This window comes from Chinchilla lanigera, unplaced genomic scaffold (genome assembly GCF_000276665.1).
Source record: "Chinchilla lanigera isolate Chin_1 unplaced genomic scaffold, ChiLan1.0 scaffold00124, whole genome shotgun sequence".
NCBI classification, from domain to species: domain Eukaryota; kingdom Metazoa; phylum Chordata; class Mammalia; order Rodentia; family Chinchillidae; genus Chinchilla; species Chinchilla lanigera.
Genome location: NW_004955525.1, coordinates 821,236 through 838,767, shown reverse-complemented (window position 1 = coordinate 838,767; position 17,532 = coordinate 821,236). Strand labels below are relative to the sequence as shown.

Genomic DNA, 17,532 nt, shown 5'->3' with positions numbered 1-17,532 from the left:
GTCTGTATTGTGCTTGTGATATGTTGTAAAATGTTGTATGTCTGTTAATGTTTCCCCTCCTTTTATCTTTAAAATAAAAATTAAAAAAAAATAAACAGAAACACTAAATCTACTGGAAGAGAAAGTAGGCAGAAATCTTGAAGACATAATCATATGCAGAGAGTTCATGGGAAAAAAAACAAACTGCATGGGAAATACTTCAAAGAATCAACAACTTGGATCTCATCTTATTGAAAAGTTTTTGCACATCAAAAGAAATCATCAACAGGGTAAAAAGAAAATCTATGAAGTGGAAAAAAATTTTAGCAAGCTGTCCCTTACACAAAGGGCTTCTATCTAGAATATATAAAGAATCAAAAAAAATCAGGCACCCAAAATTCAAAGACACAATCCAAAAATGGGCATCTGAGATGTATAGCACTTCTCAGATGAAGAAATACAAATGGAAAATAAATATATGAAAAAAATGTTCAACATCATTGGTCATTTGAAAAATGCAAATTAAAACAACACTGACAATCCATCTCACCCCAGAAAAAATGGTATCATCAAGAAATCAACCAATATTAAGTGCTGGTGGGACTGTGGGGAAAAGGGAACCCTTTTCCACCACTGGTGGGAGTTTAGACTAGTGAAACCACTGTGGAAATTACTGTGGACATTCCTCACAAAACTAGAATTAGTGGTTCTAGTTAACCCAGCTATTCCCATTCTGGGTATTTTTTTGGGAAAAACTGAAAACATCATACCGCAGTGATATATGTGCACTCATGTTTGTTTTTTGACAATTGACTTTGTTTTCTGCACTATTTGAAAGTTTTATATTAAACTTTCCAACTTTTTACATTATTAAACTGGTAATACTAAAAGTTATCTCAGAATAGACATTCTCTTTATCATTTAAAATTGAAGTGAGGTATTTGAGTAGTTAACATGATTCCACTTTGCAGGTTATAAAATATACGGGTCCAAAGTAGTGCAATTTAAAATGCAACTACCTTCAATCAAATGCTGTCTCTCATAATTGTAGGTTGTATATTCTTGAACAAGTCATTTAACACTCTCTGTGTCTCAGTGTCATCATCTGTCAAACAATGATTTTAACATGTTAATCTAAAGATGTTAAGATAATTTGATGCACTAATACATGGAAAATCAAATCAGATCATGTTGATGAATGGTAGATATTATTACTTTCTGGCAAAAAATGACTTTTTGCTCAAAATTTTATCATGAATTGCCTTATTCATATTCTCACACTGGTCACATTTTATTATCAGGTTTAATTAATTAATATATTTAAAGATGTTATTAACATATTAATATATTTAAACATAGTATTGGCATCAGTACTAATAATCTACAAAGGGCAACACTATCTATGCAAATTTAAGCATGCATGAGTATTTTGTACACTGTCATATGCATTCATCAGTTTTTTGACATTTATCATCTTTCTGTGCTAAATCTTCAACTGCAGAGATGGTCACCAAATGAGGGTTCTTTTAGTTATCTGGACTTTGAGATTGTACCTTTCGCTCACACTCTGCCTCTCTCTCTTTCTCTCTCTCTCATGCGCTTTCTTTTTCTTTCATTGCTTGTTTTTCTAAAAATCCAAATTTCCCATAAGAAATGACAATGTTAAATTACTATGCTAAGCCACATGTCCATCCACTGAGGAATGGCTAAAAAAATTGTTGTACTTTTATATAATGGAATATTACTCAGCTATAAAGAAAGATAAACTCAAGGCTTTTACAAGTAAATGGTCACAACTGGAGACCATACTGATTAGTGAAATAAACCAGACCTCCACGTGTAAGCAACGTATTGTCTCACTAGTATAAGTACCTGAAAGAGTGAATAAAAATTAGGAGGTATGATAGACACTGTGAAATGAAAGGAAAATGCTCAAAAGGAAAGAGCAACTGGGGTGAGGGAAAAGAGAAAAGAAAGAAGGGGAAATTACGGATGTATGTATATACAGGATAGCTAACATAGTTGTATTACTGACTTCTATCGCTTTACTGAAAGGAACAGTTAATGATTAGTTACTTGATAAATCTTGCATGTCTCTATTTGTTTTCCTGAGAAACCACTTTGAAGATATCAATATGTAATATAACAACCATTGTCAATTTCCTAACACTTTGTGTGTAACTCTGTATTGTTTCTATTTTTTTTTTTATTTTAAAGATAAAAGGAGGGAAATATTAACAGACATACAACATTTTACAACATATCACAAGCACAATACAGACAATACAGAGTTACAAACAAACTGGTAGGGAATTAACAATGGTGGTTGTATTACATATTGATATCTTCAAAGTGGCTTTGCTTCTATTATTCTTATGCTTTTTTGTAAATGGATGTCTGTTTGTTAATATGTTTCCCTTTTATTTTTGAAATAAATTTTAAAAATTTACTATGCTAAGAATTTATGATGAAAATCAATAGGATTATTAAAGTAAGTTTATCAGTGGGGAGTGTTTCCTTTAATTTTTTTTTATCTAGAGATATTGGAATTTGATTCCTTTTTAGACAAATATGCTTTCAGATTACCAGTAATAAAAGCACATACACATGGCGAAAGCATTGCAGTATAAGTGGATTAAATACTAAGGTCAAAGGCAGGACAGACATACCAGCCAAGTTTAAGGTAAGTAAAACATTTACCTCTTAATAAAATCTCAGATGACTGATTTTGTTTTATCTTTACTAATGCCTACCAAAAGTTCAAATAAAGTTTTATTATGTTAACTATTGACATTTATTTTATTTGTTATCTTAGCGATTTGTAAAAATAAGGGAATTTTTGTAGTTGAAATCAGAAGTTAATTTGGAAGAAAACCAATCTAAAATAAAACAACACATGCTATACATATGACTATCTTCTGATCAAAGTGAAACAAATTGATCTTTACTCAAAACCCAATTATGTTACTGAACATATTCTATTGTGGACATGGAATCAATGATTTCCTTTATGCTATGTTTCATTCATAAAATTAAAAACAAAATTTTGTAACTTTATTGTCAAACCACTTTAAGGGAAAGCTATATTAGTTCTTATGCAATTTGTAAAAATCATAAAGTACATAACCACCATTTTGAATACTAGAAGTATTATTTATAGGTACTCCACTTAGTATTTCTTTATTATACATAATTTTCGAACTTTGAGCACTTTACTTATATTTATAAAAGACTGTGTGTGTGTGTGTGTGTGTGTGTGTGTGTGTGTGTGGTCTGCATTTCTGTTGTATTTTCAGTACCTTGTGGATTTAAAATTTAGAGCAGAGATTATAAACTGAAGCCAATAGTCTAGATCCAGATCCCATGTGGGTTTTATTTTGCCTTAAGTGTTGCTTTGTTCTTGTTTTTATTGATTTAGTTGCTAACATTAAAGGATTGGATAATTTCCTATAAAAGTCTGGATTCTCAGCTTCTTTAAAAAAATAAGACTATAATGAAACTCAGCCTACATTCCCATATGGTAACAATCTGCTGAGGTAATAATAGCTACCACCCCTAGAAAAAATATATACTTTCTAGTTGACCATAGTCCTTACAACTACCTGTTGTTTTCTGGTCTTTCATTTGTGTTACCCACCTTGCCTCTATAGGTATCAGAGTTTCTGACTCTTTTAATTCTTCTGTTGGTTATGTGAAGGAGTTAGTGTATATACTTGCAAAAACACTGCATATTTCTCATAGTTTGGTAAGTGTAAAATCTTATTACATATGTATGTACATTTGTAATATGATCCAAAATAAAACTATACAGTTTAAAAAGTGCTGTTCCAGAGGCTGGGGATTTAGCTCAGCGGCAAAGCGCCTGCCTGGCAAGCGCAAGGTCGTGAGTTTGGTTCCCGGTACCGGAGAAAAAAGCCGAAAAAACAAAAACAAAAAAGTGCTGTTTCATTTAATTAAGAAGTTGTACCTAATTTTCCTTTCACTTACTAGGAAAATAAAGATGAGAGGTATTTTGATGCCAGAATTTGATTACATTCATATAAAATCTGAAGCATTTTCAATCTGAAATTCTGTATTATTTTTATGTTGTTTCATTTATGTCTGTCTGTTTGTTAATATGTTTTCGCTCTTTATCTCTAAAAATAAAATTAAAAAAATAAAAATAAAATATCCAAATCTAAACTTAGCCAATTTTTACTTCAAATCTTTCATTAGTAAAGTCTCGTTTTTTGTTTTTTATTTTTTGTGGTACCAGGAATCGAACTCATGACCTTGTGCTTGCTAGGCAGGTGCTTTGCCACTGAGCTTAAGCCCCAGCCCCAAGTCTAGTGGATTCTAACTCCCCTGCATTGATGTCACATTCAAATACAAATTTTGGCACTTAAGGAAGCAGGTCCACTGGCTCAGGTCACTAGGGTATTAGTTAGTGTACATGATATTTAAAACTCACGTCTATCCTGTGAAATGCTCCAGATATTAGAAACACTATCATAATGAATTTCATTTTCTATGCTGAAAATTCAGGATAAACAACATAGGATAGTCCCCATCACCGCCAAAACCATATAATGTTTTCTTGTAGATAAAATATAGACAAATCTTGAATTAAAAGCATCCTAAAAAGAAGAAAAGAAAATACCAAGAAGTGATTTAGCCTGAGAAAGGTGTGTGGAAGTCGAAAGGGGGCACTACTGCCAGGCAAAATTAAAATATGCCTTAGGATCAGGGTTGCCCTCCTCCTCCTTTGTCTCTGAGTCACTGGCCACTCCTTCCCCCATTACTACCTAAAAGGTATGAGGCCTGGAATTATATGGTATCTCTGTTGAGATGGCAATCTAACTGAAATTTTCATGCATATTTTTGGAGGATTTCCAAATATTTTTAAAAATGTATTTGAAGAAAAATAATTTCACATATTTTAGAACAACTAGCATGTCTACAAACAGCTTGCTGAATGCTTAGAATGATTCGTACTTAGAGGCCTAGTTCTTTTCCATTATTGCTGTAGCACACTTAATAGTCTGTGCTATTAAGCTGCCCTGCATAAGTGAATGCACCTTCCCAAACATTCCACATCAAGAGATGGATGGGGATCTGAATTATTTTCCCATTATTTAAAAATAGTGTCACAGTTTTTTTATGTCAAGGACCTTTAGTCAATCCCCATGATCTTGCAGTTTTCTTTAATTTCTATTTTGTTCCAAAAGGGTGAGTTGCTCCCTGTGGCTACAAACCATTACCCCACTGTATGGTTCTGAAATCCACTCCTAGGTAATACATGTAAATAATGACTAACTGAAAACAGTGAAAGCATGAAGACACCACTTAACTAGAAACTTCAAATAGATGCGCAAGTTCTAATAAACTCTTTGGATTTCATTTTTCTTATTATCATGAAGGATTAAGCAACATTTAAAATTCTTTGCTGAAAATTTTTAACGGCTCCCCTTTCTTACTTTAGTAAGTATAGTTTAGGGAACAAGATTATGTCAGTTGGGCGGAATCTGTACAAGCTCCAGGACATTCCCAGGAAGTTGATTTTTAAAAAATAAATACATAAATACCTGTTAACAGCTTGTTTTCTTGTCATTTGCCTCTTCCTTCTAAAAGGAGAGTGTAGCAGAAAATAAATAAATAAAACTGGTTAATTGATAATTCTCATTAATTAGCTTCCAATTAATCAAGGCTTTATCATATTTCACAAAAAACGGTCTTAAATTCTGCAGATATTTTGGATACATTACACACAATAAAACATCAGTGGGGAAGAGCAGAAAAATGTAGAAAAACCTGAATTGATATTAGATGGTGTTTTAAATACATGGATAATGTTATTACATTTCTGGTTTAATCTCACGGAATAAATTATAATGTAAAATGTTGTATAGGTATTTTCTCTATATGATGACATGGAAATAAGGTTATAGATTTCTGCTGAAGAAAATAGGCTTGGGTCAATTCTAAAATGACATATAACAATACGGTCTTTTCCATTTCTGTCAAGAGCCTTCCTTCCCATCCCATCCCATTGGGTATTCCAATACTTTTAAAAGGAGAAAAGAACATCTACTTTTTTTTTCATTATTTATTTATCCAACAGAATGATGAAAATAAGCCAATTGTACTGTTGTGCTTATTTCCTAAACATGGATCCATTAATCATGCAGCTTACTGTATGTTTACTTCTGGACAAATACTGAACTAACTCACATCTTCCCCACAGGGTTACACATTCATTTACTCATGCTACACACAGACACACACAGACACACAGACACACACACACACACACACACACACACACAGATTTACACACATTAACACAAGAAATCAAACACTAACAAAAAATATATAGATTTAAAAAGAAAGCCAATCAGCTTAAATAACAAAACAACCATCCTTTCCAGCAGTATAGTAATTTTGATTATTCTCAACACTTTAATGAAGAATAACAAAATATAAATTGGGATGCTAAAAAAACCTATAAGAAATATAATCAGGATCTTTTGAACCTTCTGCATGTCTTAGTATCAAAGTAAAAAGAACCTCTTATGAAACCCACTACAAATACATGTAATTGGTTCATCACTTCTCCTTCTTCTCACAATTTTTTTTGTTAAGAATCTTCTTTTAGGTTTTTTGATGCCTTTTCAATAACTTTTTTGGTTAATTTTTTAAAAAAGTGTTTCTCTACTTTACATTCATGCAGAAATTTATCAAAATTACTAACAACTGAAATATGTTTTTGAGAGTTCTAGGAAGCAGAGGTGGGAGTGAAGGCAAGCATTCTTTCATCTACTCTTGTGTCCTGTCATCTCACTGTCAGAATTACATGATTTAACTTTACAGTTCACTCATCCAACCTGTTGTAGAAATGACACTTCTGTTAAACAGAATGTATTCCTGACTGCCAAATCAAGAAAAGTACATACTACCTTGATTAAATGGGAAATGCATCACTAGATTTGAGTGTTTTTATTCACATATCCTCTAAAGTTCTACTTTTTCTTATTTATAAAATTTTTCAAACTTAACGGAACATTTTGGCTATCATTATATGTATCTAATAATAGTGCAACTCCCTGAAATATAAGAAATAATTTAATTCTAAGGAAGAGACTTATTGTTTAAATTGAGATTATAAAATTGCTCACTTCTGAAAGATTCCAGTTATTCTGGAATTCTCCACTAAATCTACAAAAGTTCATAAATTAGTTGTCCTTTATTTAAAAGATTTAACACTTTCTTAGAAAACTGTTAGTTTCCATTGATATTTAAATATTCCTCATTTGTCTTATCCAATGTGGAAAAGTGTATTTCATACTGATTCCTAATAATAGCTATACTTACAGAGCTCAAGATTTACCAGTTCAATGGACATATATTTATCCTTCAGCATCTCTGAAGGGTACTGGGCCTCTTTCACACACCAAAATGTGTGGATGTTTGGATCCCTATATAAAATGAAACAGTATTTGTATATAGTGTATGCATACCCTTCCGCGTACTCTAAAGCATCTTTAGATCATTTATAATACTACAGAGATGGTATGTAGATACTGGTTGCACTGTAGTGTTTAGAAAAATTTTATATATGCTTAGTACAGCTATAATTTTTCCTAAATATTTTCAATCCACAGTTTAATGAGTTCATGGATGCAGAACCCACAGATACACTATACTTCATGGCTGAAATTCTTAATAGAATGTGGTTCCTATACTTTCGAATTTGTACTTTGTGGGATGACAACTAATATTAGATTTCTGTATACTATGCCAAATAACCAATGTTTTGGAAGATTTAGCTCAAGAAGAACATGGTGCTGCAAATATCAGCTCAATCTATGGTGTGAAGAAAATCATCTTGCTTCCCTGAAGATTGCCTAGAGTGCTTGCATAATCTCCACTTCTTCTTTCTTTGCTAAGTGTCTATATTTACTGTCCCTCCCCACTTCTGAGTCTGGATATAAAATTAAAATCATGAACAAAGGGCCTGAAATTAAAATTAACTTTATAGTTAAAATACACATATGATCATATTCTTCTGCAGCCACTGACTAAAAGCAGTTTCATGTAGTCAAAAACATTGCGCCAGACACTACATTCAGTATCCCACTAATAACAATAGAACGGTTGCCAATAAAGACCCTGCAACATTTGGTAATAAGTAGTAAGAGTTTTTATATAGCTTACTAGCTCCTATCACCATCATTGCTTCAACTTATTAAGACACTGATGAACCTAACTGTAAAGAGACCCTCCCCCTGAGTATAAGTTATAACTAGATGTTATTCCACTCTGACACCTCAAAATTAATAATTAGAAAAGTCTGTACTTTGACTTAGTCAAGGTCATCTTTACTTCAAACTACTAGTAAATAAGCTATTGTACTTTGATTCTTCAGGCTTTTGGTGTGTGCAGGAAAAGCTCATTGTACTATTCAATTTTCCTTTAGTGTAACATTCAGCTTTCCTTTAGTGGCATTCTATAATGGGACACACTACGAATGCCCATGAGTCAGAGGAGGAAAAATTTAAAGTGATGCATAGTTTAAGAGGATTCAGTCCATGCCTGGCTTACTCTAAGGAAGGAACATCATGGTGGGATGGTGTGGCAGACGAAAACTTCTTACTTTTTGGTGGTTGGGAAACCAAAAAGGGGAACAGTGCCCCTAAGGAAAGGGCCAGGGGTCATATACAGTGTGCAAAACTGTACCTCCTTGGCCCCCCACACACACATATAAGTGTGCTTTACTACTCCCCCCAGTGACTTCTAAGCCAAACAAGTTGACAAAATCGTTGTCAACTTGACACACAAACACATACCTTTAAACCACTTAATCTGCAAATAAACACAATAACAAGTTAACAATCTGCCTAACATGTTAACTACTAGCCTGTGTACAACCAAGAATGGAATAATCCCTTTCCCAAAGTCTCAAACGTTGAAGAACTTCTCAAAATTCCAAGTCAAATTCTCTTCTGAGACTCAAAGGAAAGTCTGAGTAGTGAACCTTATATAACAACCTCTAGCTTCATGTCTGGCATGTGGGGTACATGAGGATAAGATGCAAGATTCAGAGGGTGTGTGGCCCCATTTCTATGGCCTGTTTTATATGTTGGCATTTCCCAAAGTGTGCAGCTTTCCTCAAAAGATATATCCTGTTCTTGGAGTTTCCCTTTCCCTGGTGTCTCCACTGCATTTTCAACATCATTTCCACAGCTTTACACAATATTCTCTTAAGGAATTTTTGACTGGTCTCCCAAGCTTTCTTTTGAAATCAGAGTGGAAGCATTTCTGACTCCACAACTCTCAATCTACATGCTACTAAAATCAGAATCCTATAGACAATGGCAAGGTTTGCTGTTAGCAGAAGCAGTAGCCAGGGCCGCTTGGGTTATAGTGGCCATTAAGTAAAGTGGCAATTTAGTTCATGAACTTAATTCTTTCCACAATTCTGGTCACAGAAATCATTCCACAATTCTGATTGAAACCAAACTGCTTGCAATTATGTGATCAACATACTGGAAAGAATTAAGTTCATGAACTGATGTACCACTGTACCTATATGACTGAGCACTGAGGAAGGAATCTCAGGCAATCAATACTCTAGGTGTCCCTTCTCAAGCGAAGGGTCAAATGATTGTATTCTTAATTTAAATGTTTACACTTTTGTGCCTTGAAACTTGTGATAGTTGTGGTCTTGCTGAGTCCTGAGATGCCCTTGAGACATCTTTCTGCTTGTCCCTGTAGAAAGTACTTGGTTCGTTTTTTAAGAAAATAAACTCTTCAAGAGCATACATCTCCTTTGACTGCAACATTACATGTGGTTTGTATTGTGTCAAAATTTAAGGTTTTCAAATTTTCTGTTCTGCATTTTGTTGTACATTCTCCTTTTAAATTTGCCTAAATATAGCAAAGCAGTACCTATGCCACGTCTTGAATGTTAAGCTGCCTTGAAATTTTATTTTTCAGATCAATTTGCCTTAAGTGCAGCCTCCCACAAAGCCTCAGGACATAGGAAAGATGTAGACTTTTTTACCAGAGTGTAACATGCATGGCTTCTAGTCCAACTCCCTAAAGAATCTTTGTTCCCAGCTAAAACCTCTTGAGCTTAGCCTTTACTGTTTTTTTTTTTTTTTTAACGTTTACTGTTCTTATTCCTATCACTATTCTTGATTTCTGAGCTCTGACCAGAAGCACTGATGATGCTCTACTTACAATAATCTACAGCTTCTCTAGCCTGAATCTCTAAACCTTTTCAAACCTCTTCTGCCAACCCATTTCAAAGACTTTTGAAATACATTGTAAGGTATAGTCATAGCAATTATATCACTCCTGGTACCAGTTTCTGTATTGGTCAGCTTTCCTCTCACTGAGACACAATACCTGACACCCACAACTTAAAGGATATTTAATTTGGCTCACAATTTCAGAAGATTCAGTCCATAATTGGCTAACTCTGAGGCGGGCAATTCATCCAGAGGGCCATGGCAGGAAAAAGCTGCTTAGTTTACTGTGGTCAATAAGGAGGACAGGTAACATTTCCAGAGAGTAAAGGGTAAGAGACCAGATATGATACCCAGTATCTTGCCTCAATGACACACTCACACACCCAGAAGACTGCTTTAGTATTCCTTCATTGGCTCTTAAGCAAATCAAGTTGATACAATCAAGCTTAAGTAACATTCCAATCAAAGTTAATGGCAGTGATTGCCACCCAGTGTGCCCATCTTTGATTAGAGCCAGGTTTATATAATTTTGAAGTATAGAATTCTCACTGTTAGAAGTGAGAGAGTTTTTTGAACTCTCCTCCCAAAGAGTATCATATCTGTCCCATTCTGTGGGAACATACTAAGGTCATATTATCTATGTCCTTATTGGAAGAGACAAGATTTTGTGGTGTCCTTTATCTCTAGCCAGGGGTCTTTATGAAATAAACAGCTTTAAATGTACAATCTATAGACTGACAACCCAGGCCTGACAAATATACTTTGGATTGCCTGACACTTTGAAAATCTGGAAATTTTACATAAAAATTGTACTTCCAGATTCTTGTTTTAAAAAAGGAAAAGCTAGCTGGGTGTCGTAGTGCATGTCTTCAATCCCAGCACTTGGGATGCTGAAACAGGAGGACTGCTGTGAATTTGAGGCCAGCCTAGACTATAAAGTGAGTTCAAGGCCAGCCTGAACTATGTAGTGAAACCCTATCTCAAAAAGACAATAAATAAATAAATAAACGCTGGCAAAAGGACTTCCACATACTATATTAGCCCAACTAGAAGAAATAGAGAAGCAGTGGCTGCCCATAGGCACACATTCTTCTGTACCTCACAATTCTCACAATTTCTCAAGCTGAATCTTTTAATGAGTTTATGTCATTTCTGGTACCAGTGGGAATTTGAGTTTTGTGGCTGCCATTTGAAAATTTAGTGTATAATTTACCAAAACATTAGTTGACATTGCAAAATGAAGTATGGGATCTCTGGAAACTTCCTTGCACATATACTGTTTATTTAAGATGTACTAATAGTACTAGATAATCCATCTAAGAAAAAGTTATGTGTGTTTGTTACAATAGGACAGGCAAAGCATTGACTCTTGGAGTTGACACTATTACATACACAAAAGCTCCTAAAGCAGGATATGTCAGGTGAAAAAAGATTCCATAAAAATCAAAGACTGATTAAACATACAAACAATATCATTCAAATTAATAGTTATACATCTAAAATTCCAGAAATTAATAAAAATACTTCCTATGTTTTGAAGTGGAAGTCAGCTATTAAGTTGGTATATACTCGCAGTTTGGAGGGAGTGCTTAATTAAGCTATTCCTTACACAAATATGATCTGCTAGTCATGTAACTTGCTTCTCTGGCCCAATACAATAATGAAAATATTGATTTGGGAAGCAACATAGAAAATAAACAGAGTGTAAGAAAAAGCAATACTTTTCTACTTCCATCCAACAACATTGATATTTAATAAATTTCTAGTAAGTATGTGTTGATTAAACTTTTTTTTTTTTGCCTTTATGAGACAGGGTCTCTCAGTGCAGTTCAGGCTGCCCTTGAGCTTACATTGTAGCCTAGACTGGTCTCAAACACACAATGATCCTCCTGCCTCAGCCTCTCGAGTGCTGGGATTAGAGGCATGCGCCACCATGCCCATTTTGTATTGATAACACTGTTAAACGTTATCTTTGCAAACAGGAATAAATTATACTAACTGTTATTTTCACTTTTGGACCTTTTAGGACTCTCGCTCTTAGCTGAAAACTATACATGTTATATTTCATTTCTTCATTTATAACAGCTGGTTTAAAGATATTTAATCTATTTAGGAGTTCTGAAAATTATTTTGTAACTATGTATGTTAAAGGAAACAAACTCAAAATATCTTCCATTTTAAAATTTTAAAAATAATGACTTGAATATTCCTGTCTCATTCAAATTTCTAGAAGGCATCCAAACAAGTTTATGGCTAGTTAAGTCTCCAAAGACATCATCTGAATCAGACTCAAAGAAAGATTTTTCTCATTGCAGCATGTCTTAGACTAAATAATTGGAAATCACAATTTTTATATAAAATGTTTGCTTTTCTGATAAATTTTTGTACTTATGCTTGAAGCTTTTAAAAGTCAGTATGATTCAAAAATCAAAGTCTAGAGAAGAAAAGAAATACTGAATGTAAGATGAGGCACTAGTGAAGATAAATGAGCATATGGTATTTAAAATATTGTTTGTAGATGATAAAGATTCAGAATATATATATATATGCAACACTCTGTAACAGTTGTCTCTGATAGATGATCGTTTTTACAAATACTAGATTAGCAGTCCAATTTGAATAACCTCAGAAATTTCAATAATACTTCTCATGTGCCTTGGGATGACAAAGCATCTGAGAAATGTGATGTGGCTCATACCATGAAATGTATTTTTCAAGGAAATGCTTATAAAAACTTGAATGACTTAATCTTCTCATGCTACACAATGATTATTTCAGTATGTGTACAAATATATGTTTCACTAAAGATGGAGCCAGTTAGTCATCTTTAGTATGCATCCCATGACAGTTAACTGATTGTGTCAACTTGAGTAAGAAAGGCTGAACTAAATTGGGTCAGCATAGTTCTGGGTGTGGCTGAAGTGATTTGCTGAACACAGAAGGCCCACTTTGCATGTACATGGGAATAAAAAGGGAAATGAAGAAGGAAGACTCTCTTCTGCTTCTTTGGAGGAGCTCCAGTCTTTACTTTCACTTGGACATTCTCTCCTTTCTTCCAGCACAGACTCTTCATCCTCCAGCACAGGCCCCTCAGTTTTCCATCTTAGAACCTTCAGTTGCCTGGCATGGACTCACACAGGACACTAGAGTAAGGCCTTTGACCTTTGGCTGGATCCTTTGGATATTAAGCACACAGACATCCATTTGGCACACTTCCACATATGAATCTGAGGACTACCACTGTAAGTGTATTGTGTAAATATTTATATATTCATATAATTTACATTAAATTTGTTTCTCTAGTAAGCACTGACTGATACACATCCCAAATAGTATTTTCAATAGTATTCTTCCACATATTCAAACTCAGAAAATATCAGTCACATACATGAATTACTACATAATGTACATGAAATCATTTATACTGTGCAACACTTTAAAATTTAAAATTTCTCAATACCTTAATGAATTTTAAATGAATGTAAGTCTTAATATCTTTGTCCACAATGTTTCCATTGACATTATGTAAAAATATAATCACTATTAATGGAAATTTTAAAAATTAATTTTTATTTATAACTTAACCTTTTTCTCACATTTGACTTATTTGTCTAACAAAGCTTGAATTACTGCCAGGTGTGGTGGTGCACACCTGTAATCCTAGCACTTGGGTGGCTGAGACAGGAGGATCTTTGTGAGTTCAAGACCAGCCTGGGTTACAAAGTGAGCTCAAGGCCAGCCTGAACTGCATAGTGAGACCCTGTCTCAAAAAGACCAAAAAAGAAAAAAAGCTTGAATTACGTATAAAAAGCTGACAGTTCAGTAAACAGCACTTCTTTAAGTTGTTTCTAAGAAAATGAGTTCATTTGCTAATTGATCATTCTGGTAATCTTATCTGGTTTATTATAGTTGCAGATGAAGACAATCAATCAGTGTCTGAGCAAGGAAAACCTGGCCTGGATGTGCTTCTAATGTGTTACTGCAAGGCAAAGTGAGAATAAACAGGATTATTGTTTTGAAAGTCTGTTAAATCCCTCATATTCATCCCCTGACTTCATTCTTATCAATAATCATGCTATTTAAAATAAAATGAAACATATTCCTTACCAGTTGAAAGAACTAGAACTAGACTTAAAATTACAAATGATACAGTTTTGAAACACTAATGCACTGGGACGGGGAAACAACACAGGAATGGCCCTGTTGCTGTGGACCTCTCAGTTGGCAGATGAGTTCTGTGCAGATGCCCGGCCCTGTTCCCTTGGGATGGGGAAGCAACACGGGAACAGCCCCATCTCTGCAGACCTCTCCATTGGTGGGTGAGGCCAGCCCTCCCTCAACCAGCTACCTGAGGAATCCAGGGCAGCAGCCCCTGACTGGCCACCATTGGGTTCATGGCTGAGGCTCATACATTTTCCACAGATGGTCTGAAGACCCTGGTATTTAAGGTCAGTATTCCCCCACCATCAAAATTGTGGTCTGAGCTGTGCACCGCACCAATTGCCTGGGGTTCCCGGGCCCAGTGGTCCACAGCCCTCTACCACCTTGGGATAAGTCTGATATTCAGGTAAACTAAGGTCCCTAGAGAGTGAGCATCCTGGGTAGTGTTTGGCTCAGCACTTTCCATATTAAGTGAGCTGCCTGAGTAGCATTTGGCTTAGCGCTTTCCATATGACATCCAAAGGGATAAGACGTAGGAGCAAAACACAATCTCAGTACTCAACTCCGCCTTGAACAAGTCCAGGAGACAAGGACATAGGAGAAGTTGGAAGTTACATATGTGAAATCTCTGAAATGATCACAACTGAAGTAAAGAAACAACTCAAACAGGCCATAGAAGAAATCAGATTAGAAATAATCACTCAGGTAAAAAAAGAAATGACATCAATAATGAAAGAATTGCTCAGAACATCGGAAAAAGACATATACAAAAAAATGGATGAGCATAGAAAAATGATGGAAACATTAAATGAACAATACAGGTCAGAACTAGAATGCATGAAACAGATTCAAAGAGATATCCAGAAAATCAAAACATCCACTGAAAGCTGCAAAAACCACTTGAATGAGGCTGAAGATAGAATCTCAGATACTGAAGACACCATGGCAGCTAATGATCATGAAAGAAAGGATCTCTTAAAATTAACAAGGATCCAGGAAAAATCAACTCAACAGCTGCAGATGAGGCAAAGAGAAATAATGTAAGACTAATAGGAGTCAATGAAAGAGCAGGAGGCACCACAAATGACATAAAAAGAATATTTGCAGAAATAATAGCAGAAAAGTCCCAAGCATGGAAAAAGATGCTGAAGTACGGTAAATGAGGCATACAGAACCCCAACTAGCCACAACCAAAATAAAACCACACCCAAACAAGTAATAATCAAGATCCCAGATATCCAGCAAAAGAAGAGAATATTAAGAGCTGCTAGAGAAAAGAAACAGATTACCTCTAAAGGAAAGCCCATCAGAATCACAGCAAACTTCTGAACACAAACCATCCAATCGAGAAGAGCTTGGAATGAAGTATTACAGGTCCTGAGATGAAACAATTTCCAACCAAGACTGATGCACCCTGCCAAATTTTCCTTCAAAATCAATCAAAAAATCAAATATTTCCATGACAAAGAACAACTGAAGAACTTCACGAGTGCCAAACCATCATTGCAAAGAGTACTAAAAGATATTCTAGACAGAGAAAAAAATGATTGCAATTTCAGGAGCAGAAAGGAGCTCTCAAGCAGAGCAAGCAAGTAAACAGGTAGAAAAAGTAGGAAACCAACAGGAAGTAAATAACATGGCAATGATATGTCAACACATATCATTTATAACCATAAATGTAAATGGCCTCAATTCACCAGTCAAAAGAAACAGACTGGCAGGGTGGAATAAGAAATAAAATCCAATGATATGCTGTACACAGGAAACACATCCTATTCAAAAGGAAATCCATAGACTGAAAGTCAAAGAATGGAAAACAATCCTCCGTGCAACAGGAACCCAGAAAAAAGCAGGTGTAGCTGTAATTTTTGCAGACAACGTAAACTTCAAACTGACAACAAACAAAAGAGATAAAGAAGGTCACCACATACGTGTCAGGTGAAAACTGCAAGAGGATCAGATAACAATCATAAACATGTATGCACCAAATATCGTAGCACCAAACTATATAAGACAAATCTTAACAGACATGAAAACCCATACAATTAATAATACTATTTTAATAGGGGACTTTAACACTCCATTGACACAAAGAGATAGGTCAACTGGACAAAAAATCAGCAAAGAAATAACACATCTGAACCAAAGCTGTGAACAAATGGACTTAGTAGATGTATACATAGTGTTCCACCCCATGACATCATAATATACAATTCTCTCAGCTTCACATGGGACTTTCTCTAAAATCGACCACATTTTTGCCCATAGAGCATAGCTACCTAAATGCAAAAGAAGTGAAATTATCCCATGCATATTATCTGACCACAGTGCAATGAAATTGGAAATTAATGACAAAAGGAACTTCAAAAACTCCATAAGAAACAAATGGAAATTAAACAAAAATGTCCTGAACAACCAATGGGTCACAGGAGAAATTAAAGAAGAAATTAAAATATACCTACAAACATATGAAAATGTAGATACAACTTAGCAGAATCTGTGGGATGCAATGTAAGCAGTTGTCAGAGGGAAATTTATAGTGGTGAACTCACACATAGAAAAACAGAAAGAGAACAAATAAGTAGCCTAAATCTGTACCTCAAACTTTTAGAAAAAGAACAAGTCAAGCCTAAAGCCAAAAGAAGGGAGGAGATTATAAAGATCAGTGCAGAAAATAATGCAATTGGGACAAAGAAAACCCTCCAAAAAATAAATGAATCAAAGAGCTGGTTCTTTGAAAGAATAAATAAAATTGATAAACCCCTAGCCAACCTTATCAAGAAAAGAAAGGAAAGAACTCAAATTAATGCAATAAGGAATGAAAAGGATGAAATTACTACAGATTCCACAGAAATTCAGATCATTAATACCTACTTTGAAAATCTGTACTTCCATAGGATAGAAAACTCAGAAGAAATGGACAGATTCCTAGATATGTACCAATTTCCAAGGTTGAGTCAAGAAGATATAAAAACCCTGAACAACCCAATATCAATTAATGAGATTGAAAATGTGATGAAAAACTTACTGACAAAGAAAATCTCAGGCCCTGATGGATTCACAGTAGAATTTTACAAGAAATTCAGAGAAGATTTAATAACAACACTCCTCAAACTCTTCAATGAAATTGAAAAGGAAGACAGTAGAACAACTATGTTAA

General features: G+C 34.7%; 1 protein-coding gene across 1 annotated transcript in view; it reads right to left on the bottom strand.

Annotated features, from left to right (window-relative positions):
* Positions 1 to 17,532, bottom strand: part of Dach2 (dachshund family transcription factor 2) — a 618,325-nt gene that overhangs the window by 447,009 nt on the left and 153,784 nt on the right. Inside the window, exon 2 of the mRNA XM_005409722.1 lies at positions 5,544 to 5,582. Coding sequence (XP_005409779.1) covers positions 5,544 to 5,582 — 39 coding nt within the window. The remainder of the gene's footprint in view (positions 1 to 5,543; positions 5,583 to 17,532) is intronic.